At 35.3% G+C, this 23,094-nt stretch overlaps 2 protein-coding genes across 3 annotated transcripts in view; one reads left to right on the top strand and one right to left on the bottom strand.

Moving 5' to 3' along the window:
* Positions 1-1,256: 1,256 nt before the first annotated feature.
* LOC107685763 (spermatogenesis-associated protein 22-like) lies at positions 1,257-6,959 on the top strand. Of its 2 annotated transcripts, none has more exons than XM_016482482.1 (8): positions 1,257-1,395; positions 1,736-1,790; positions 2,072-2,212; positions 2,897-3,035; positions 4,201-4,543; positions 4,746-4,851; positions 4,923-5,020; positions 6,620-6,959. In XM_016482482.1, the coding sequence occupies exons 2-8, from the start codon at positions 1,757-1,759 to the stop codon at positions 6,809-6,811; spliced, it is 1,053 nt and encodes a 350-aa protein (XP_016337968.1). In that variant the 5' UTR covers positions 1,257-1,395; positions 1,736-1,756; the 3' UTR covers positions 6,812-6,959. The 2 variants fall into 2 exon arrangements, with proteins under 2 accessions (XP_016337968.1, XP_016337960.1); XM_016482474.1 differs by having other exon boundaries at positions 1,732-1,790.
* A 2,413-nt stretch (positions 6,960-9,372) lies between these two features.
* LOC107685851 (transmembrane protein 211-like) overlaps positions 9,373-23,094 on the bottom strand; it is a 98,763-nt gene continuing 85,041 nt past the window's right edge. Inside the window, exon 3 of the mRNA XM_016482586.1 lies at positions 9,373-9,635. Within this exon, the coding sequence (XP_016338072.1) occupies positions 9,409-9,635 (227 nt within the window). The 3' untranslated portion in view covers positions 9,373-9,408. The remainder of the gene's footprint in view (positions 9,636-23,094) is intronic.

Raw genomic sequence — 23,094 nt, 5'->3', positions numbered from 1 at the left:
AGCACCTGAACGGGTCATCCATACTTTCTTATACACTGAAATGTATACTTTAATTCCATGTAAAACCCTTTGCTATTTTTTATTTTTTTGCTGTATTTGCTAGATATTATATGAATTTATCATATTTCCAGCAGCACTGCTCTTACCCTCAAAACTTATAGGACTTTTCATCATTCAGACGTATATCACTCCGGTAACTAAAACAGCTCCAGGAGCACAACATGTTAATTTCTTTGTAATTTGCATAATCATGCATGTAAACCAGAGGATAATTCAGTGGATCAGAGCAAGCTATTTTGTGTAGGCTATATGAATTCTCTGAGGTGACAAACTATAGTGAGAAATCTAATTTCTGACAGTAACACACTACTTAGCTGTTTCCAACCAGACAATAGAAGGAATGATGACAATAGAAGATGATAGTATAATGTAAATAGATGTAAACAGGAGAACAGATTCAAATACATTAATCTCTAAATCTCAGAACAACAGAACATTAATAAAATGGTAGAAAAAAGTGTAATAACAGAGCAATGTTTTGATTGATCTGTTTGTCTCAGTGGATGATTTTTTATTAAAACAATATGTTTGTTATACTGTCACATCAAGATCACATCAAAAAAGTCTTCATAATTTATTATTTAGATTTATTTATTTTAAATTAATTTATCGTTTTACCCTATCCAAACACATGGCTTGTAACCCTAAAATATGAAAATATATCATAAAATTCGCACAAAGATTTACTGTGTGTAAATAATTATAAGTTGCCTCTTGGCATAGGCCTAATTTCTGTCTCTAACCAACAATTTTGCCCCTAACAAGTTTTGTCCCAAATTTTCTCTTTTTTCTTATGAGTACTTGTTTACAAATGAGATGACAGTATTTATGAGACATATGCCCCTGGTTTCACAGACAAGGCTTAAGGGCGGCTAGTTCCAGACTAAAATGCATGTTTGAGCTGTCTCAACTGAAAATATCTTGCCCTGACATATCTTAAAATATGTCAGTGCCATTGTTCTGTCTCAAGATGCACACATGTAACATTTTTTTCTAAGGCATTTTTATAAAAGCTGCTTTAAATATCTTAATTTAAAGGCCTAGTCCTGGTATAAACTAAGCCCCGTCTGTGAAACCGGGCCGTTATGTGGAAAGAACCGCTGAATCAGTTTTTAATTCCTAGCTCTTTGAAACGAACTGTTCGAAAGAACCGATTCGTGGATATGACTCAGAGTTCAGTTCACTAGCGCACGCGCCACTCGCGCCAAAACGTACAAAAAAATGTAATGACATTAAATAATTAATATATGGGGTTAAACCACAGACACGCCTTAAACTACTGAATAAGCGCTTCGTATTCACATCTTTTCACTTCATTGACGACATTTCGTACTGGTAAGCACATTTTGATTAGCACATGAAGGACCTTTTACCATTAGCAAAATCAATTTAGCAAATCCTAAAAAAAAATCAGCTTAAGTATAACATACAAAGTAATTTTTACTTAATATTTCAACAATACTTGTGATTTTGAGCTGAGTTGAGAGAGTGAAAAAAGAAATAGACAGAAAAGGACATACATTAGGACAACTGTTAACAAGAGAAAGCAGGCCCCCTAATGCAACTGCTAACTGATATAACGTTACATATAAAAGTTTACGAATAATTGGCAATGAATAATGACAATGAATTATTGTTTAACTTTTACACAATAATATTGTTAACTCTCAGTCAGTGTGAGAAGTGATTTGTCGGGATGTGGAGGAATGAAAACCAGAGACCAACTGCAGGTAGGATTTGCTGTCTATTATATGCTTGTGTTACTTGGTTGGAAATACACGACAGACAATAAGAGTTGGATTAGTTGGAAAGTCTGCCATCTATCAAAATAATCTAGCTAACTACTTGCAATTGAATAAATATTATTTTCAGGGACCTCCCTGCACATAAATTTGCCAAATCCGTCAAAATAATTGAACTGCTTATCTGCTAATACAACACGTAGCTGCAGTTAAAGCGTTATTCAGGTTGCTGGAGCCTGAAATCAAAGCAGAGTTTTGACTTTCTGCAGGCTGTCTCTCCGTGCCTCTGTTTAATCAAAGGAAAAGGAGCAGGCTGCCTTTGACGTCTAATCCCTCAGAGAGTGATCTCTTCACTACCAGCCACTACAACGAGACACAAACCCCCTCCTCTTCCTCCTCCGCTCTTCCCCGTATGTATTTCCACTGAAATTTCCACTCAAATCCTGATTCAGCACTTTGTTTCAATGTTCAGATGTCAGATATTTACTTTTCTAATTCATGGTGATTATGTTACACTATAACACACTGAAATTATTTGTCAGGTAACTTTAAGTTGTGCTTAATGTGGAAGCATCTAAATTAACAGTTTTTATTTATTCAAAGTAAAATTTTAAATAAATTACGCCTGCACATTATATATATATATATTATTATTTTTTATTTATTTTTTTATCTTGACAGTAGACAGCTCATAGGTTATATTTACAGATTAAGTCAAGTTATTTATTTGTGTAGCACTTTTCACAATACACATTTTTTAAAGCAGCTTTACAGAAATGTTAATTTGGAAATGACTATTATAAATAAAACTAACTATTTTAAATAATTGCGCAGTTTAGAGCTGGGTTATAGGATAGTTTTATCGTCATTGGTGACGATATTAACTATCAAACAGTTGAGAATTGGTATTTAGTATATACATATATATATCGCTTTATGTGAATGTACTGTATGTATGTGAGTAAAGCTAGAAATATATTGCGAGTTGGAATTATTAATTATTATACATTATTCATTTACATTTCTTATAATAAAATCATTTTCTGTCTTTCGTTATTATGATTTTTAAAATATAACCCAAGGTTTCTCTTTAGCTTTGGGTCAGAGCGGTCAGTGGAACCAGGGAGCCTACCTTTCATCACAGCAAGCCAGCATGAGATCTGCTCCTTCACCTGGTGTGGCGGGACGAGGATATGCACCTTTACCTCACCCAAAAAAACCTGCCTATGTCTGGTACTCAACTTATGCTAAGAAATAATGACTACATACCAGAAAGGTCTTGTAGAAGACTGTAAAGAAGCTATTTCTTCCTGACCTGAGCCTTAAGATTCACTTATATAATATTTAAGTAACCTTAGGTAACACTTGAAAGGAATAGTTCACCCAAAATGGAAATTTGGTGAAAATGTACTTATCCTCAGTCCATCCAAAATTTGGAGAAGTTTGGCATTACATCACTTGCTCACCAATGGATCTCTGCAATGAATGGGTGCCGTCAGAATGAGAGTCCAAACAGCTGATAAAAACATCACAAAAATCCACAAGTAATCTTCATGACTCCAGTCCATCAAATCAACGACTTGATGCGAAAAGCTGCATATTTGTAAGAAATGAATCATCATTGAGGTGTTTTTAACTTCAAACTGTTGCCTCTACCTAAACTATGAGTATTCTATCCATAATATAAATTTCTCTAGTGAAAAAGTTGTCTCATCTGAATCAGGAGAGAAATATGCACTGATCAAGCTGTGTTTACAAGTGAGAACAGTATAAAACAGTTCTAAACAAAATGTTGGTGGATTTTGAGGTGAGAGGACAACAGGGAATGGTCTTTTTCACTGGAGGAGGAAACATTATTATGAATTATGGACTTGTATTTTGGTCAGAATTAATTATTGAAACCTGGCCTGAGGATGAATACATATTCAGAAAATGTTATTTTTTTGGGTGAACTATTCCTTTATCTACATTAGTTAACATAAACTAACAATGCAAATATTTGTCAATCATTTATTAATCTAAGTTCATGTTCATTTCAACATATTCTAATACATTATTTAAAAAAAAATCTAATAATACAAAATTTGTATCTGTTAATATTTGACTTGAGCTAACATGAACAGCTGTATTTTTATTAACTAACATTATCAAAGATGAATAAATACTGTAACGAATGTACCATTCATTGTTAGTTAAGGTTAGGTAATGCATGTTATATATTCGAACCTTGTTGTAAAGTTTAACCTAACCTCAGTACGTAGTCAAGTTGATTAACTTATAATTATAATTAAATATTTTGAAGTTTGTTTAGAAGTTTTACCACATTATGCACATTTTTAGTTATCCTGAAAAACATTTGTGACATTACATTTTGTATTTGTCACCATTTTACCTCCAGGTCACAGACAGGGCAACAGAGGCCTCCAGTGAGACAGGATTCGATGCCAGCAGTTGGATCCCAGCTTCATGGTGGTTTTCCAAGGAGCAGCTCAGTTTCACTCGGCCAGCCCAGATGGTCCAGCAGCATCCAGAATCAACAGTCATTTAACAGGCCGGCAAATTCCCCCAGAATGCCGTACAGTCCCCAGCACTGTACCCCTGCAGCAGCAAGCACTCAGGGCCCTGGAGCTCAGATTTACATTGGAAAGGGGAACTTCAGACCTGTTGGACAATCAGCCAGTGGAATGTGGGCAAAAGAAAAGATGGACACCTCGAGTGTCCAGACCACCCCTCAGCAGCAGGTGTGTGTAGGGGCAAGTCACATTCATATTAAAAACATATTAACATATAAAAAAACAGTCTATTCTACTTTACTGCAATGCTGCAAACCTGCAGCATTTTTGTGTACTGCTTTTTTTTCAAATATTTTCTGCCTCACAGTATAAAATGTTGTTTTATTTGTTCGGCTAACATTTCTGATTTACACTCTCTCCTGCTGGATAGAAGCCCCCTCATGAGACATTGCTGCATGTTATTACTGCTGTTATTGAAGGCATGAAGCACTGGAGCCAGTACAAGAACAGAGTACCAATGCTGTTTGAGATGTTTGGTGAGGAGACTATCACACATGCGGTCCCCTTGATTTAAATCTGTGTCTAACAGTCCTGTCTCTCTTTACAGCTGCACTGGACTCTGCAGTTACAGTTGGAGAACACGGAGCAAAGAAATTTCTCATGAGGGATGGTAAAGAGGTGGTCCACTGCCTTTACTATGAAAATGTGAGTCTGAGAAAATTGGTTTTCTTCCAGAGGTGCATCTTTTCTTCCTCCCTGTAACATGCATTTTTACAATTGTATCATTTTATATTATTATTATTATTTTTATTAAATACACTACCATTCAAACGTTTGGGGTTGGTAAGGAAACATTAGATTGAATAATGTTACAAAAACATCAAATACTGTTTTTAATCATACTTTCTAGTCTTTAAAAAATGCTGAAAAAATTAATTAAAGTTTCCACAAAAATATTAAGCAGCACTACTATTTCCAACATTGATAATAATAAGAAATGTTTCTTGAACATCAAATCAGCATATGTGACCCTGAGCACATTTGACCTCAGCACAAAACCAGTCTTAAGTCGCTGGGGTATATTTGTAGCAATAGCCAAAAATACATTGTATAGGTCAAAATGATAGACTTTTCTTTTTTGCCAAAAATCATTAGGATATTAAGTAAAGATCATATTCCATGAAGATACTTTGTAAATTTCCAACAGTAAATATATCAAAACTTAATTTTTGATTAGTAATATGTATTGGTAAGAACTTCATTTGGACAACTTTAAAGGCGATTTTCTCAGTATTTAGATTTTTTGCACCCTCAGAGTCCAGATTTTCAGGTAGTTGTATCTTAGCCAAATATTGTCCTATTCTAACAAACCATACAAGAATGGAAAGCTTATTTATTCAGCTTTCAGATGGTGTATAAATCTAAATGTTAAAAAAATAGACCGTTATGACTGGTTTTGTGGTCCAGGGTCACATATTAGAATGATTTAGAAAGGATCATGTGACACAGAAGACTGGAATAGTGGCTGCTGAAAATTCATCTTTCCCATCACAGGAATCAGTTACATTTACAATATAATAAAATACAAAATGGTTATTTTAAATTGCAATATTTCATTATAATATTACTCTTTTTACTGTATTTTTGATCATATAAATGCAGCCTTGGTAAGCATAAGAGACTTCTTTCACAAACATTAAACCCTAAGTGTTTGAATGGTTGTGTGTGTATATATATATTTCTTATTTTTACATTAATTGTATTTTATATTTCTAAGTTCCACTTAGCATGAAGATGATTTAAAGGAATAATTCTCCCAAAAATGAAAACTGTCATTATTTACATACTGACATGTTTCAAATCTGTATGACTTTCTTCTTCCATGAAAGGAAAATTAAAAGTTACCTTGGCTGTCAAGCTCAAAAAATTATCAAATAAAAAAAAAAAAATCATAAAATGGTCTGTACCTCTTCTGATCACACCACAGTATTACTGTAGTTGGCAGTAATTTCCCAAAATATATAAAAAAAAAAATATATATATATTTAAATATGAAAGTTTTTTTTTTTTAATATTGAAGTATTTGGTTTATATCAGAGATGACATTACAGATACAGATCTGAAGAAACAATTAAAGAGACAAGTTGCTCTCTCTAGTTTATGACACCCACTTATTTTCCATTGCGCATTTTTCTATTTTTCAAATAAGATAGACCATTATGACTTCACATTGTTATGTGATGTTGGCAGTGGTAGAGACACCATAAACCTTTATGTTCAAGTCATTGTGTATTTGTTCTTCAGGATCAGACACTGCCCAGACTGATCAGAGGTCAGGTGCATCGCTGCGTTGGAAACTACGACAGGCAAAAAGACACAATGACTTGTGTGTCAGTCCGAGCTGCTTCACTGTCAGAGCAAAGGAATGCCCTGGAGGCTGTGAGAGTGTCAGATGCAAAAATGAGGGATGTGGTGCTGGCTCTCAGTGAAATGTGATGTGGATCGAGTGAGTAACAGTAGAAAGATTAAACTAGCTCAGACTTATACTGAGGTTAGGGTTGGTTTTGGTTTAGTTGTGAAGTAGTTAAAGAATGACCTATAATGGTCAGTGAATGTAAAACCGTTTTAAATCTGTGATCTGTATCTGGAGATTTTGATTCACTTTGCAAATTAGATGCATTAATAATATTTGATTTATTTTAATTGATATGCATTTAAAATATTTCTAATTTCTATATCATCTCGATTAAATTTAAAATGTAATTTAAAATTCATTCAAAATATTTTAGTTCTAATTTATATGCATATATAATCTTGAGTTATAATTTAGATGGATATAAATTGAGTTCCCATGCATACATAGTTTATTTAAATTTGTGATAATATATTTATTTTGTATTTATTCAAATTTGTGTGCATATTTGAGTTCTAATTTATACATTATTGTTAATTGTTGCATTTAAAAAAAAAACTATTTGTACTCCATTCCCAAACTTGGGAAATATTGTTTTTAAAGATTTGTTGGTGTCTTCATTCAAAATACATCAATCTGCTAAGTTTATGAAATGCTTTATTACAAAGAAGAAACACATAACAGCAATTTGTTAACGTTTTCAAAGGTTAAACAAACACAATGATGAGGTAACATCGCAAAATATATCTTTCAAAAGGGAACCAACCATCAGGATGCCATGTTACAGAATTATTTACATCCAAAACACAGTGGGAAACCCACAGCACTAATCTACAAGATCTAAGATCTACCTGTGGTCAGACTTTACATACAAGAACTCAAGAATGCAAGTTGCCATCACCGTCAAGGCAATCGGATGATGCCAGTGTACTCCTGCATAAACACATTTAAAGGGCCTGTTATATTTGACATCTCACACCAGTTTAAAGTCTGAGCCTCAGCTACCCTTAACAGTTACAAGTACACACATCTTCAGGGGGAATGGGTTTGTTTCACTGTCAGCACATCTATATCATAATAGAATTTGGTGTTAAATCTATGCAAGAGGGCAGTTGAGTGCCAATGTTTTAGCCAGTCTGAACACAACACACAAATGGATCAACACAACAGCAAAAGTGAGCCAAGTGCAATATGGAATGATCCAAGTAGAAGCTTTAGCTTCACCGTATTGCTGTGCCAAGTGTAAATGCAAAAGCACACTAGCTTAATTTGATCGTTACAGCCCATTTCCCAATTTCCCAAAGAAATACATAAATCTGTCATGACAAATCAGGACTGAATTGGTCGTCCTGTCTTGTTCAGTGACTTGCTAATTTAGCTTTCATCGTTTTGTTCTTTTTTGCAACCCCTTCAAAACAAATCAGGCCATCAGCTTGGCAAGAGGTGCCAACATTAAAAACGTTCAGCTAAAACTAATCATCATTAAAGATGGCGACGTACAGAAATAATCACACAATGTTAATCCATCAAGAAAGCATTTACAAAATGTTTTAGAAGTAGATTACCTGATGAAAGGTACTTAAGTCTTAGCAATGGTCAAAAGGCACAAGTTGGTTAGAAGTTGGTATTTTCCAGAACGTAGTGTCTCAGTGTTAACTAAGCCCAACTTTAACTAAGAACAGCCTTGCTCCTGATTTGTGTAATCCTGAATAATTCAGTACTAGTAGGTGTTACAGTAAAGAACGCAAAAGGAGACTTCACAACAAATCCTGTTCACTCAGTTTGGGAAAACAAATGGTTTTACTTGTGGGATCATTTCACTTTCACATACAGCTGAGAAAAGTCCATGCTTGTGGTCCATCCATGGCAGTCTGAAGCAACGGCCTGGTCCATACTGTCAATACAGTTCCTTAATGGCCCTCACGCAGTTATGAGAAACAAAATGAAGAAAATTCAGACAGATGCCCGTAAATGAAAACTCGTACGGCGGATAAAAATGTTTCAGTTTACTTAAGCCACAGTGTTGGTCCTTGAATAGGTACTATATCAGGTGCTAGAAACATTCCGACTGTCAGATTTATTGAGTTTGAGTTGAGTTTCTCTCAATGAACTCGATGAAACGGTTCCTTGAAACCTGTTGGATCCTTTAGAAGAAGTCCATTTAAGAAGGGCCCACCATTTGTTTTTGTTATCCTTTCATTGCATGCTGACAAGTCTTAGTAAAACATTGGAAATTGTAACTCAAATTTCATTTAATTTGCTATTTTTGGTTTTGATCCTTGCAAACAAAATTTCAAAAATACTAATTTGCCCCATGGTCCATTGTCCGATATTTTCAGTAGTTAGTCCTTAAGAGGTCTTCAATCAAGAACAGAGCTTGAAAATAAATTAGAAAGAAGGGAAAGAAAGAGCAAAATCCATATAAACAAATTTTTCACCTGAAAAAAAAAAAGACCGTATTGAATTAAGGAAGACACTAAAAAACAAAAACAATGAGAATAGAAGGGATGAAGGGTCTTGAGTTCTGCTCCAGAGCAACATCATCTTCATGACATCATTACCAACCACGGCAAATGATGCTGAGACTTTGCAATCTGTCCAACCTCAAATCTTTGATCATTTAATAATTATTTATGATGGCTGAGCAGGTTGAATATTGTAGGTGGTGGTCTTTAGTGCTCTATAAAAGAGTGGGCAGTGGGGTGGGTGACAGCTGCTCTTTGGGGGCGTACTTGGCGAAAAAGGGCAGGAAGAGGGTGAGCATGACACCTACGATAGCCAGCATGTAGCCCCATCCTATCTGACACTCCCCGGCGTAGTAGATGTCCGAGTCTCCACAGAAAGACTTGACCAGGTTGGAGTTGAGACCGAAGGGGTAAACCAGTAAACCAGATGCCATAATGACCACTAGAGCGGAGAGACAAGAGAGGAAGCAAATGAAATATGGATGTATTTGAGAGAAGTACAATGACATTTAGGTGTAAATATTAACACGGGACAATAACAAAACATGACTTCGTGTTAACTTTGAATTGTACTTTGCTTTTAAAAAAATTCAATCAAAACTGTCATTTTGAAGTTCACATAAAATACATACAATTTGTATGGTATCATAACGTACATTATTTTTGAGCATATGGGAATTAGGCATAAACTGGTTAAATATGAAAAATGTATTAATCACATCAAAATGACATACTGTAGACCCCACAGAAGTGAAGTGAGAAGTGGTTTTAATATGATTAACAACTAAGTGGTTGGTTATTATCAGACAATTTTGTCTTCTTTATTTTAAGCAAATAAATAATCATTAAATAAATAAATGAATCAATAAATTCAACATACATCAATCATTAAAAATTAAAAAGGCCCATAAAATGCTAAATAAAACAAATAAAACCTGTTTTACCAGCATTACTATTAAATAAGCAATTTCTAAAATGATAAGTTACACCTTTTATAAAAATTAGAGATTGAATATCTACATTTAAATGTTCATAAATTCTGTTTTTTTTTAGTTTGGTTGTTTAATCCAACCAAATTGATCATTTTTGCCCATAATAGACCCTTTTCACAGACTCTGATTACACTTTTCAACAGTTATTAACATTTACAGTAAAGTTTTTTTTATATTTTCATTTTTTAATACAATGGCTTAGAGAGCGACAGCAATTTTGACATCTTTCTCTCTTCTGACCACCGTAGTCTATCACTCAATTAATTTCCTTTTTTTTGTAAAGTCATAGAAACATTATTGTTTTTATCCTTAGCTTTTGGAGCAGCTGGGAACACAAAAATGATATGTATGGTTGTTTCTATTCACCACTATAGTTTAGCCACCTATGACTTCTGCTTCTTAGAACCCCAGAAATGTGCAAAGGGTCCATACCTCCTTACTTCTGATCAGTGACTAATACTTGTAGCAGCAACAACAATGCTCAGGGTGGCGGTAGAGAGCTGTGTCTCTGCTGAACTGAGCATTAATGGAAGAAAGGCCCCTTAATACTGTTTCCAATTTTGCCATGGAAATATCAAATATACACAAAACCATCAGCCCATGTATGTCTGAAATCAAAATTCATTGCATGATGACTGCCAGTCCCTGAATGTGGGGGTGTACTGTGACTGAGGAAAGCCATTAGGAGAGTTTCTGGGCGATCCATTTTCTTAGACAGTATCAGTGCTCACTGCCCATGGCAGAACAGCTGTGTTAAAATCATTTGCTGTCAAATATCTATTGAATCAGGATCCATTACTATGCTGGCAGAGTATATGCATCTTTAATTTGATTGATCTTTAACTATTATAAACTGTTAAAAGTTTAATGACTATTTAAATACTACATAATAAACATAGCGAGGAAACACATTAAAATGTTATGAAATAATATTATACACATACACTACCATTCAAAAGTTTTTTTTTTAAAAGAAATTAATACTTTTATTCAGCGAGGATGCACTAAATCGACCAAAAGTCACAGTATAAGGTCACAAAAGATTTCTATTTCAAATATAAATTCTATTGTTTTTAACTTTCTATTAGTCAAAGAATTCTGAAAAAATTATGACCGTTTCCATGAAAATATGAAGCTGTTTTCAACATTGATGAAAATGTTTTTGAGGACCAAATCAGCATATTAGAGTGATTTCCGATCACATGAATAGATTACGTTAAAATACATTCATATAGAAAACAGATATTTTACACTGTAATATTCCACAATATTACTGGTTTTACTGTATTTTTGACCAAATAAATGCAGTCTTGGTGATAGAGCTTTCTTCAAAAATTTCACAAAATCATACCAATCCCAAACTTTTGAATGACAGTGTATTTTAAAATATTATAAAAGATAACAGCATGTTGTTCAACTGGTGCGGTGCAGTGGTGTGGTGAACAGGGTTTCTATATAGAGTATTTTAGCATGACGGTTTTGACCAATCAGCATCCAAGATTAGTTTAATCATTGCAAATATCACAAGGAAACCCCCGGTACTACGAAATTCTGCACAACGGGTTAATGGCTTTTTTCACCCAGGGGCGCAGAACATCTTAATTCATCTATTTATTATCCTTCTTCAGCTTCTCCACACAAAACGACCCAGAAGCCCCTCTCATCTCTGCTACCACACTAAGAACAGTGCTTCTCCTTGAGTTTAATGGCCTCAGATCCAGCTGTGCTCTACATTGGCCTGTGTTTATCAGCGGAGGCCTGACATCTCAAAGCTGCTCTGCTAATGACATCATAATGTCCTTCTCTATCTTTGACTGTATCTGCACAAAGACGCAGTCAAACGCGGCTGCTCCGGCAGAGGGAAATAACCGCTATCAGTGGATGTTTACACTCAGATGACAGGGCATTCAATGAGACTCAACAAGCTATTCAATAAAATTTCATTTCGAAGGCAATCTTCAATGAAAACACACGCACAGATAGCACAACTGTATGGAGTTTAATTAAAGCGGGTCAAATCAACAAGGGCTTCGCTGCAGAGGCTTGCAAAGCTCAGGGCCAATTGCAGTCTGGATCAGATAAAGTATTGAGCCTGTGTGTGTGTGTGTGAGTAAGGAATGGCTCACTGCTGTGTGACACTTGAAAGTCCACATCAACCTGATTCTCAAGTTGCAGTGTTACAAAGTGGACTTGATGGTATTTCGGTCATTTGTTTTCACATGTGGCTTTGATTCACAAATGACATATATAACGTAGCCACTTAAAAGTGGCTAAATTTAGATTCAGGGTCAACGAGTACATAAAGCTAAAAGACTCTGTTTGCTTTAAAAAGGACATACTCCAACACCAAAGACCTACTTTAAAGAAATATTACATATAATCTAAGGCATATTGTCAGCTACCATAGTAAACAATTTAAAGTCAGCATGAAAGGAAAGTTGCAATATTTTTTTCCTTATCGTGACATAAATTGAAGTGAAACTGCTTCTTGACCAAGAAAAATGTAGGGTGGGACTTAATTATCCATCCCCAATTAATTAGATTATTACAGTTGATTTGGCAATTTCATGGTGACTTTAACTAATCTATCAGCTTGTAAAATGAATCAAGAAATACTCCCACTCGTTCTTATGAGTCTACATCCCTTCCAGAAGCCTGAGATCGGTACGCCTTGTGGTACCATCATAGGGAGGCACAAAATCACTTTTCACTTTTCGTTCACTGTTCCTTCCTGGTGGAATGATCTTCCTAACCCCATCCAGAATGCCGAATCCCTGACAATATTCAAAACTCATTTCTTTTGAGAGCACTTAACTGCATCCTACTTTTTTCACATTGTACTGAAACATTGTATTATGAGCACTTCTCATGTTTATTTGCCTCTTTATAATGAATCGCTTGTATTTCTCATTTATAAGTCACATTGGATAAAAGCCTCTGCTAAATGAATAAATAAATGTAAATGTAAAAACATGCCGATTGAAATACACATCGAGTGGAAGTTTATGGGCCAAGTGTAGAATGTTACAGTTGCCAAATAGACTTATACACACATTCTTTTGTTTTCGTTTTTACAATTGTTATATTTTGTGGTAATACTATATAAAAAAAAAAAAAATAATTCAATTCAATTTCACATCAAACATGCACTGATAAATAATGAGTTGATGAAATGGTCAATTAATGACCAATTTTGGTTCTTTTTGTCATTTTTTTAATCAGCCGATCAACCTGCAGATTACTTGTCATGACGATTTGTGTTAACTTTGTGTGAGGAACAGACTGAAATTTAGTCATAATTCACTAATAATGTTTCCTCTCCACCAAAGCTCTGAAATCATCTCAGAATCTCATTTGTGTCAACATTCAGATTCAAAAAACTGCACAACAAATGTTACTAGTTCTTGCATGTGTTGTAACCAAATGTGGACACAGCAGTTTGAATGTGCAGAATGGAGGGGAATGTGCAGAAAAGTCCCTTTTGGCTACGTTCACACTCAGTTTTTGGAACAGTAAACCGATCAGCTCTTCCTCTTTACTAGTTATAGCACAAAATAAATATGAATGAACATCAGAAGGTATGTTGTTTCAACCGCGGAGAGACATCAATACACAACACAACACAACGTTAATCTACTCTCCTGTCTGGTTTGTTTGTCAGACAAAATGGCAAATTCGGTCAATTACTTAAAAGGTGTGAGTCTCAAAATGTCCTGTTCACACAGCAGCTTACAATGCTGGCTTGAATGAACGAGTAACCAAAGTCAAGCCTCTATTCTATTTGTGACTATCACCTGATGTAACCATAGACACAGTGACTGAATTCATATCAAAGATGGCGACATTCATAAACAAGTCTTATCACATTGACTGCTGCTGCGTGAACACGGCCAAAAATCAGCAAACAGGTTGGAATAGCATGAAAGCGAGTGCATCATGACATAATTTTCATTTTTGGGTGATCTATCAGTCCAGCAATTGATTTTTGCAAGCACAAGTGTTGTAGCCACAGACACATGACATCGGTTATGCAGTCAACATCAGTCCTCCAACCTTCAAAGCTGGATATATCATGCAACTATATTCTATAGTCTCTCTAATTTAAACATTTTCGTAATCTCCTATGTGAGCGCTGTGTTTGGTGTGGAGAGGTTATATGGCATATGTTATCTGTCCTATTCCCATCCTCAATCTTAAAGTAATACTGAGCCGCAGAAGCACATTTCTTGCTTGGCAGGGTTGACTAACCACACATTCACACGACCTGTGGCCACTGCTGTAATCCACTGGCAATATGTGCTTTGGTGACAAATGATTTGATGATGAGATTCAGTGAATAGTGTAATAACATTCTATCCTGCCCCTCTCGTGGTACACGTCTCACAGGGCTTGATTCTGAATCTGCTCACCCAGCCCACAGCAGAGCGTTTCCAGCGCAGCCATTCATTATGACATGTTCATTGGACGTGATGAGGTCAGTGTCACCATCACTTTGAATGATAGTCCTGTACAGATCTCTTTGGGGACGATGGGAGACACGTGATAACCGAGGGTGAACTGTACAATAAGTGTGCGGACCCCTTGTTCGTGATTGAATTGCTACTGAGAATGAGTTGGAAATGTTAACTGAATTAAATTATAATGGATAATTAAAGGGTTAGTTCACCCAAAATAAAAATGAATTCTGTCATTAATTACTCACCCTCATGTCGTTTCAAACCCGTAAGACCTTCGTTCATCTTTGGAACACAAATTAAGATATTTTTGATGGAATCTGAGAGCTGTCTGACCCTGCATAGACAGCAACGCACCTGAAATGTTCCCAAGTCCAGAAACGTATAAATGCGGAGGAGACGAATTGTTGAATAAAGTCGTTTTTTTTTTTTCTTTTGCGCACAAAAAGTATTCTCGTAGCTTCGTATAATTGCGGTTGAACCACTGATGTCACATGGATTATTTTACAGATCTACTTGCTACGTTTCTGGACTTGGGAACATTTCAGGTGCGTTGCTGTCTATGCAGGGTCAGACAGCTCTCAGATTCCATCAAAAACATCTTAATTTGTGTTCCGAAGATGAACACAAATGAACGAAGGTCTTGCGGGTTTGAAACGACATGAGGGTGAGTAATTAATGACAGAACTTTCATTTTTGGGTGAACTATCCCTTTAAAAAGAATAAATGCATAAGCTTGTTCACAAAAATTGAAGATGGTTTAAAATTCATTACATGTATTGAAAGCATTATTTATGCCTATTATTAACATATTGGCTGTTTATAGTACTTATAAAGCACATATTGTGCATGACCACATTCTACATCCCTAATCCTACCCACTACCTAAACTTAACAACTACCTTACTAACTATTAATAAGCAGCAATTTAGGAGTTTATTGAGGCATAGTTGATGGTTTGTTAATAGCGAGAATTTAATGTTAAAATAAAGTGTGACCGGAATTTTATGTGTAATTATACTTTAAGTGGATATTATCTGGTTGACAGCATGATCAGCCAATCAGAGAGATGTCAGGCACTTCATCCATTGGTGTTGCTGTTGGAAAGTACTATTTCATACAAACATTTAATAGAGCTGGAAAAAAGGTTTCTGATTAATATTTGGTGTTGTCTGTTTAACACTTTTTTCCACTTCCTGAGAAAGCTATGCTAATTTTTCAAAAATACTTTTGGCTATCATTAAAATATATGATTCAATTAATTCAATTCAATTCAACTCTAATGTTGAATGATGATTACTAATTTTATGCCCAGATATTGCTGACATATACTTAACATTTCAAATATTTAAAATACTGCCTTTATGTTGTTTCCACATAAATTTGGAGATTCAGTTATGATTACAAATTTGATGTTTTGTGTGTGATTAATGTATTAATCTATAATTACATAAATTTGTTTGATTAATTAATTACTTTTTTAACTGATCAACAGCAGTAATATTTATACATCATTGATATTTAGTAATATTTTTGTTTTATGTTTTTTTTTTTTTACAGTTCATTATTTTCTCTCCAAACTTTTAAGTAAATAATTTAGGCGATAGGCCGAGAAGGAATCTGAAAACTTAATTTATATTTTATATTTTTATATATTTATTTAGAGGGGAAAATCTGTGGAAAAGATTTGTGTTAAATATTTAAAGGGGTCATATGATGCGATTTCAATTTTGTTTACGTGGCGCGATGCAACACAACGCGTAAAAAGACAGTATAAGTCATTATAATCCGTAATTATGTCCCCACTGGATGCAACAAATGCCTCATTTATAATGAGTTTTAATGTTTTTGTTTCGTCGCTCCGGCCGGGACAGGGCATCACAGTATGGTAAGGGGGCATAACATTTCCGTCACACGCTTGAGGTATTCGGCCAATCACAACGCACTGGATAGCTGGCCAATCACAGCACACGCTTTTCAGACCGATGAGCTTTGTAAAAATTGACGCGTTTCAGAAAGGCGGGGCATAGAGGAGAAACAATAATGTACAGTATGTGGAAAAGAATGTGTTTTTTGAACCTTAAACCGCATAAACACATTTCATTACACCAAATACACAAAATAATGTTCTTTTTAGCAACATCATATGACCCCTTTAAAATCGTGTTAAATACTAAACTCTTTTTGGTAGCTGAAAACATGATCAAATTAGCCTAAATATTGAATAAACAAAGTATTTTGGCCACAGATTTTGTGTGGGCCTAGTGACAGGAGTTCAGCTGATAGAAAAGATGTGAAAACCCTGCACTGACCATAAAACAACAACTCAAACTTGCTCTAAGTTTAAAGTTACACTTGAGACTATAGACTTCTCTCTTTCTCTCTCTTTCTCTTTACTCTCTCACCACATATGATCTGAGAGTCTCATGAGTAATGAGGCTGTACAAACAGTGCAAACTCCTTCTGAAGCTCACTCTCTGAAACACACACAAACACACACTCATATAGAGTAAACAGACGAGCAGAAGCAAGCTGTCTTCACACCCTCAGCTCTGTCTCTGTAAATACAGCTCTAGAGTAGTGACTGAGACTCTAATGATGCCTAATTATCGAGCAACGCTGCGGCCAGCGCTGTGCTCTCTTTGAGCCTCTGAATCCTTCACAAATTACAGCACAAACTGTTAAGCCTTCAGATGAACAGCAAATTCAGTTAAGCTATGCAGTGTACATCAGAGAGCAGGCCTGAAGGGTAGTGCAGCACTCTGACTTGTTGAGGTGCGAGTTTGAGTCTGGCTCATGCCATTTCCTGAACCCATTCCCCCTCTTTCTCATTTCATGTCTCCTCTCTCACTACGCTTTGCATTACAATTCATCTCAGGCTTTAAGAGAGAAACAAAAGTGTAGTACAGTGTTGTACAATGATATACTGTTAACACAATTATTAATTATATTAACAACGCATCACAGGTACCGTTACAAAAATATAGATAAAAATATAGAGGGGTCCTCAGCGAACTTTTAAGAGGGCCTCAAAATGACTTAATTATTTAAAATAAGACAAAACAAGCATTAAAATAAAATGAACCAATTCAAAATTATAATATTTCTTATTTCAAATTACCCATGAAAATTGTTTCTTCTCTCAACAAAAGTTTATTTTCCTGTGAAAAATCAGGGCTCCTACAGTCTTGAAGCCTAATTTTAAGAGTGATTTCTAGATCTGGAAAATAACAATACAACAAAGTTGTATTAAACTCAAAAAACTGTATTAAACTTTAAAAAGTCCACGGGCATTTCTAGAATGAATATATTTTATCGAGTAGAAACTTTGAGTACATTTAAAAAAAAAAAATCTCATTCAGTAAATCACAAAAAACGGGAAAAGTTGTGGTGCTTTCAAATACAGTATATTTATGGACAATGGAGGCCATGGAGTCAGAAAGGTTGAGAACTAGATTGTGAAAAGCGTTATCTTAAAGTGCTATTTCTACCTCATTTGTTTTCTACCTTTGTACCTTTATTCTGAAACTAAAAAATAAAAAATAGTTTTTTTGTTTGTTTTTTGGTACTTGATTTAAGTACTTTACGTAATTTAGGTACTTTAACATTTGTATTGTATATGTTTGACTTCAATAAAAACAGTTAATTTCCCCAGTAAACTGCGCTAATTCATATATTCACATGCAAATGAGCGGTTTCATTTGATGCAAATTGATCAAATTTTTTACTGTAAACAGCTAAGTTTTTTTCAGCTCTCAGTGTGTAATTCATTCATGGGCATTATAAAAAAAATGGGAAATGTTATTTAATTACAATAAGTATTCATTTTAATTGCAACTTTGCATCTCACAATTGTGACTATGGCTGTGTCTGAAAGCTTAGGCAGCAGGCAATGACTTTGCAGGTAGCGATTGTGCATGAAGCCACCTCATTTCAATAGACTTTTGAAGCAGCATAACAGAATAATGATCTACAACAAAACATAGAGAGCTTTGCTGATAACTAAGCAAATAATTGAATTACTACAATACTAATTTCCTGCTAGACATCAAAAGTGGAAGTGAGGCAAAAACCTACATTTACACACAAACTGACTACCAGCCCCAACTTTCATACGCCATTTTTATTTTTTAGCTTAACTGTCACAATTGAACGCACAGGATTGTGGGATATCAAAAGCAGCAAAGGATACACCTACGCTGCCTTCAAAAATCAATTCGATGAAGGTACATCAGGAAACAGGAAGTAAAGCTAACATTGGATTCAGATATGCCTTGATGCCTTCCTGTGACTATACAGTTTTTCACAATTGTTAATTTATTTCACATAAATTTGAAAAAGTCTCTCTGAGGTGTGAAGAGCAAAATTATTAATTAATACATTACCTGATTTTTTTTTTTTTTTAATTTTGAGGTACAAATTGTTTACTATATTTTACTTGAACTGTTAATAAAATCAATTACTTAAGTGCAGCTCTCTTATCAGAGTTGTTTGCTGAAACATTAAAGCGTGTTAATATTCTTCACAGGTCTGTGGATTAGTATCAGGCCTTTCCAAATGAATCTCTACTGTCATCTTATGCATTCACGAACAGCTACAACTCATGACCAGACAAATAAATGGTTAGCAAAACTTTATTACCCATAATTCTCTGGGTGACTCTGCACTATATCCAACAGCGGGCTGATTTAGAGGCCTGTCTCTGAGCTGTTGGCAGGCAGTCTAACTGCTCCCTAATGCATTTAGAGTTAATTAGACAGCAGTGAATGAGTCAGGCCATCCAGGAGTCCTCTCAGTCCCTGCATGATGGCTTCATTACAGATGCTCTGCATCTCTGCTCATGTCTGCTCCTTCAAACCACACAACTGCTGTCTCTGGTCAAAATGAATTAACAGCAGGAGTGGGATGTTGTGATTTGGTTAGTGTTGGGAGGAGCACAGGACTGGATTGAGTTACTTTTGAAGGAAGTGAGAGAGAAAGATGCTCACAATGTCTGTCGAGCTTGTCCTAACAAGCTTATTCAGCTAGAGATCACTATCTCTGCATGATTACTGGTACCACTATTCACTATTCTACAAACACATTTTTCCCCTTTCTTTCTTTCTTTCTGAATCTAAATGGGCACTTCTAATGTTTTTATACACACTCTTGTATAGTATAATATAATATAATATAATATTTTAAAGTTTGGGTTAGTAAGATTTTTTAAAAGGTTTTTGAAAGAAGGCTTCATTTAACTGAAAAAAAATACAGAAAAAAGTGAAGTATTATTATAATATTACAATATATTGTGAAATACTATTATTTAAAATAACTTTTAAAAAATAACAATTTAAATAAACAAATATTTTGTAGAAAATTCGTAACTCATTTTTGTCAAGATTCTGATTAATAGAAAGTTCAAAAGAACAGCTTTTTAAAATCCATCCTTGCTGAATAAAAGTATGAATTTCTTTAAAAAAAATAATATACTATTTATTGAAATAATAATTGATTGATTTTCCAACTGAGAATTTCTGAACACCCATGGAAGTTTTTGTCTGATTTAGTTCACAGTTAGTGGGAATTTCGTCTTTGCAAACTACATCTAAGCCACATATGCACACACAACAGATATAGACAGGGAGAGGAAAAAAGAGGAAAAGACAGTCTAAATACAAGGATAAATGTTGCCGTGCTTATCTGTTCTGCACTATGAACCTGCATTGAAGCCAGCAGGCACCCACACACACATGCATTTACATATACACACACACTGAATAGACATGAGGGAAATGGGTCTCCCCGTGAGTGTGTGTAATATGGGAGTCATCACCCTCATAGTCATCAGCTGTCTGTTGTTTTCTTCCTCAGGGTGGTGTTTGCACTTGCAGTATCTGTCCTGCAGATTTAGCAAATATTCCAGGCTACTATCTCAAAACTTGCATGGCTCTGCTATAATGGCCAATATAATACACTAACAAGGTTAACAACTGAAAACCAACAATTAATGCCCAGTATTTGCTCTGTTATCTCATGCAAAAACATCCCATGCAAAAGATATAGTCTTATATATATAGTTTTTGTTTTCCATGTAAATATATTTAAAAAGTACGAGAAAGGTATAAATATATAAAAGTCTAATAAATCCTTATTTGCCGGCCCTGCTCTGGTTTATTTGCTGAGGCTTGTGTGCTTGTCAATGATGAAGCGAGGTGACATGCGGCATATGCTGAGGGGCTCCACCAAAGCCCAGAAATATTGTTTAATTACGCCTCCACGACGCTGCAATATATCAAAACGACTTTTTCAAAAGCTGTTCTTGCTTTTGTTTTTGCCTTTTTTGCTTAAGCTCTTTGTTGTATATCTCTTTCGCTCTCTTTTATTGATGCAAAATGGAAAAAAGAACACAAAAGGACAGGTGCTCAGCCTCTACCACTCCATTTACAATCATTTTCAATGCTTCTTTTGATCTCTTACTGTTGATCAGAAGCTTCTGCAGCAACTCAGAACAGATAAATAAGTACTTAAATAAGTAGCATTTGTAAACACAAATATATGAAAGTATGTTTCATATAAACCTCCCTAAACAGATGATGTGATCCATATTGACCATATCCAACATGTAGATGAGTTTGTTTCTTCATCTGAACAGATTTGGAGAAATGTAGCATTACATCACTTGCTCACCAATGGATCCTCTGCAGTGAATGGGTGCCGTCAGAATGAGAGTCCAAACAGCTGATAGAAGCATCACAATAGTCCACAAGTAGACTCCAGTCCATCTATTAATGTCTTGTGAAGTGAAAAGCCAGCTTTAAATCGTCACTTCAAGCCAAAATAGCCTTAGTCCATAATCCATAATGCAGAGGATCCATTGGTGAGCAAGTTTTGAGCTAATTTTTTCTAAATCTGTTCTGATGAAAAAAAAAAAATCTGGGATGGCCTGAGGGTGATTTATTCCTTTAGGCAACACTTTATTTTGATAGTCCACTCTAGTCATTCTACTAACAGTAAGTAACTTTGCAACTACAGTCATTAGAGTATTAGTAGACTGTCTGTTTAATATCTTCTAACACCTTATTTTGATGGGTTCACAACATACAACATATTGACTAGAAGATACTTTGCAAGTATATGTCAACTTATTCTACTAAACCTAAACCTAACCTAACAGTCTACTCTGAGAGTTAGTAGACGTGGTTGCAAATTAATGAGAATTAGTTGACATGTAGTTGCAAAGTTACTTATAGTTAGTAGAATGTCTAAAGTGGACTATCAAAATAAAGTGTATATTCTTTAAGTAAATGTTAAGATGCTGCACTGTTTCTGTAAACAGAATTAGAAATACTGACTGTTTTCGAAGAGATTTCCTGAACACTCCCCCAGTCTGCCATTGGTCAGAAAAAACAGACAGTCTCGCCCCAACTTCATGCCATTGGTTGAGCCTATCTTACTGTTGGGGTCGGTATGCTAACAAACAAAGCAATGTTTTGATAGCAACATAGAGCCACAGTGTTTACATTTTCAGGGGAATCAACTTGCAAAATTTTGCAAAAAAATAAAAGTAAAATGCAAAATTTGACTAGTGGTCTCACACGTCTGGACCCCACTGTACTCACACAAACACTTTCATCATCCTGTAAGTCATTTCCAAGTGTAAGTCTCAATAATGAGAGGAGGAGATGTGGTGGAGGGAAAGCACACATCTCTTGGAAATTGCTATTCATTGGAGGTGGACCAGGAGCTATTTCCATTTCCCTGTGCAGGCGGCCAGCTGACCCTCTGCTCCCCTTCACTCTCTCTCTATCTCCGCCTGCCGCTCAATCAGTCTGAGAAAGAGACGGGAAGAGGAGCACATTCAAATGTCCAATATTACATTACATTACAGACTTGGCTGAAATTCAGAGCTCTGTCTCTGTCTGTGTGTGGTTGAATATGATTAAAAAACAGCACACTTTTTCAATATAAAAAAGCTGAGGAAATAAAATATTGGCGGTTTCTATCTAAAACAGACACTGAAGTACAGCAAATCTAATCATGGCACATGCATTATTCTGTATAAAGCAGAGAGCTGGAAGTCTGTGGAAAGTGAGCGGCCGTTTGTAATCACTGCATTTGTCAAATTCCAGTGAGTGGAATCTGATTTTCTGCACTCACTCCAATCATAATTACATCTGAAGTGTTTACTGTCTGTCAGACTCATTCGTTATGAGGGTCATCTCAGAGAGACAGCGACAGGGAACAACTACACAACACACGAAAAGCTATAAAAGCTCAATGAAAGAGAAAGAAGAGAGTGGAAGTGAAATAAATACTCAGCGCCTAAGTGCTAAAGACAAATGATAACAGGAATAATAAGGGAATCAAGCGAAACACTTGACAAAAAGCTATCAGCAAGAGAATGCTTCTTTAAAATGCTCAATACAAGCGGAATATAAAGTAAAAACAGATCTTCAGTAGTCTAAACGTGCAC

This window comes from Sinocyclocheilus anshuiensis, unplaced genomic scaffold, assembly GCF_001515605.1.
Source record: "Sinocyclocheilus anshuiensis isolate Anshui unplaced genomic scaffold, SAMN03320099.WGS_v1.1 scaffold705, whole genome shotgun sequence".
NCBI classification, from domain to species: Eukaryota; Metazoa; Chordata; class Actinopteri; order Cypriniformes; family Cyprinidae; genus Sinocyclocheilus; species Sinocyclocheilus anshuiensis.
Note: the sequence above shows the minus strand (reverse complement) of the source record. Positions and strands in the feature narration are given on the sequence as shown.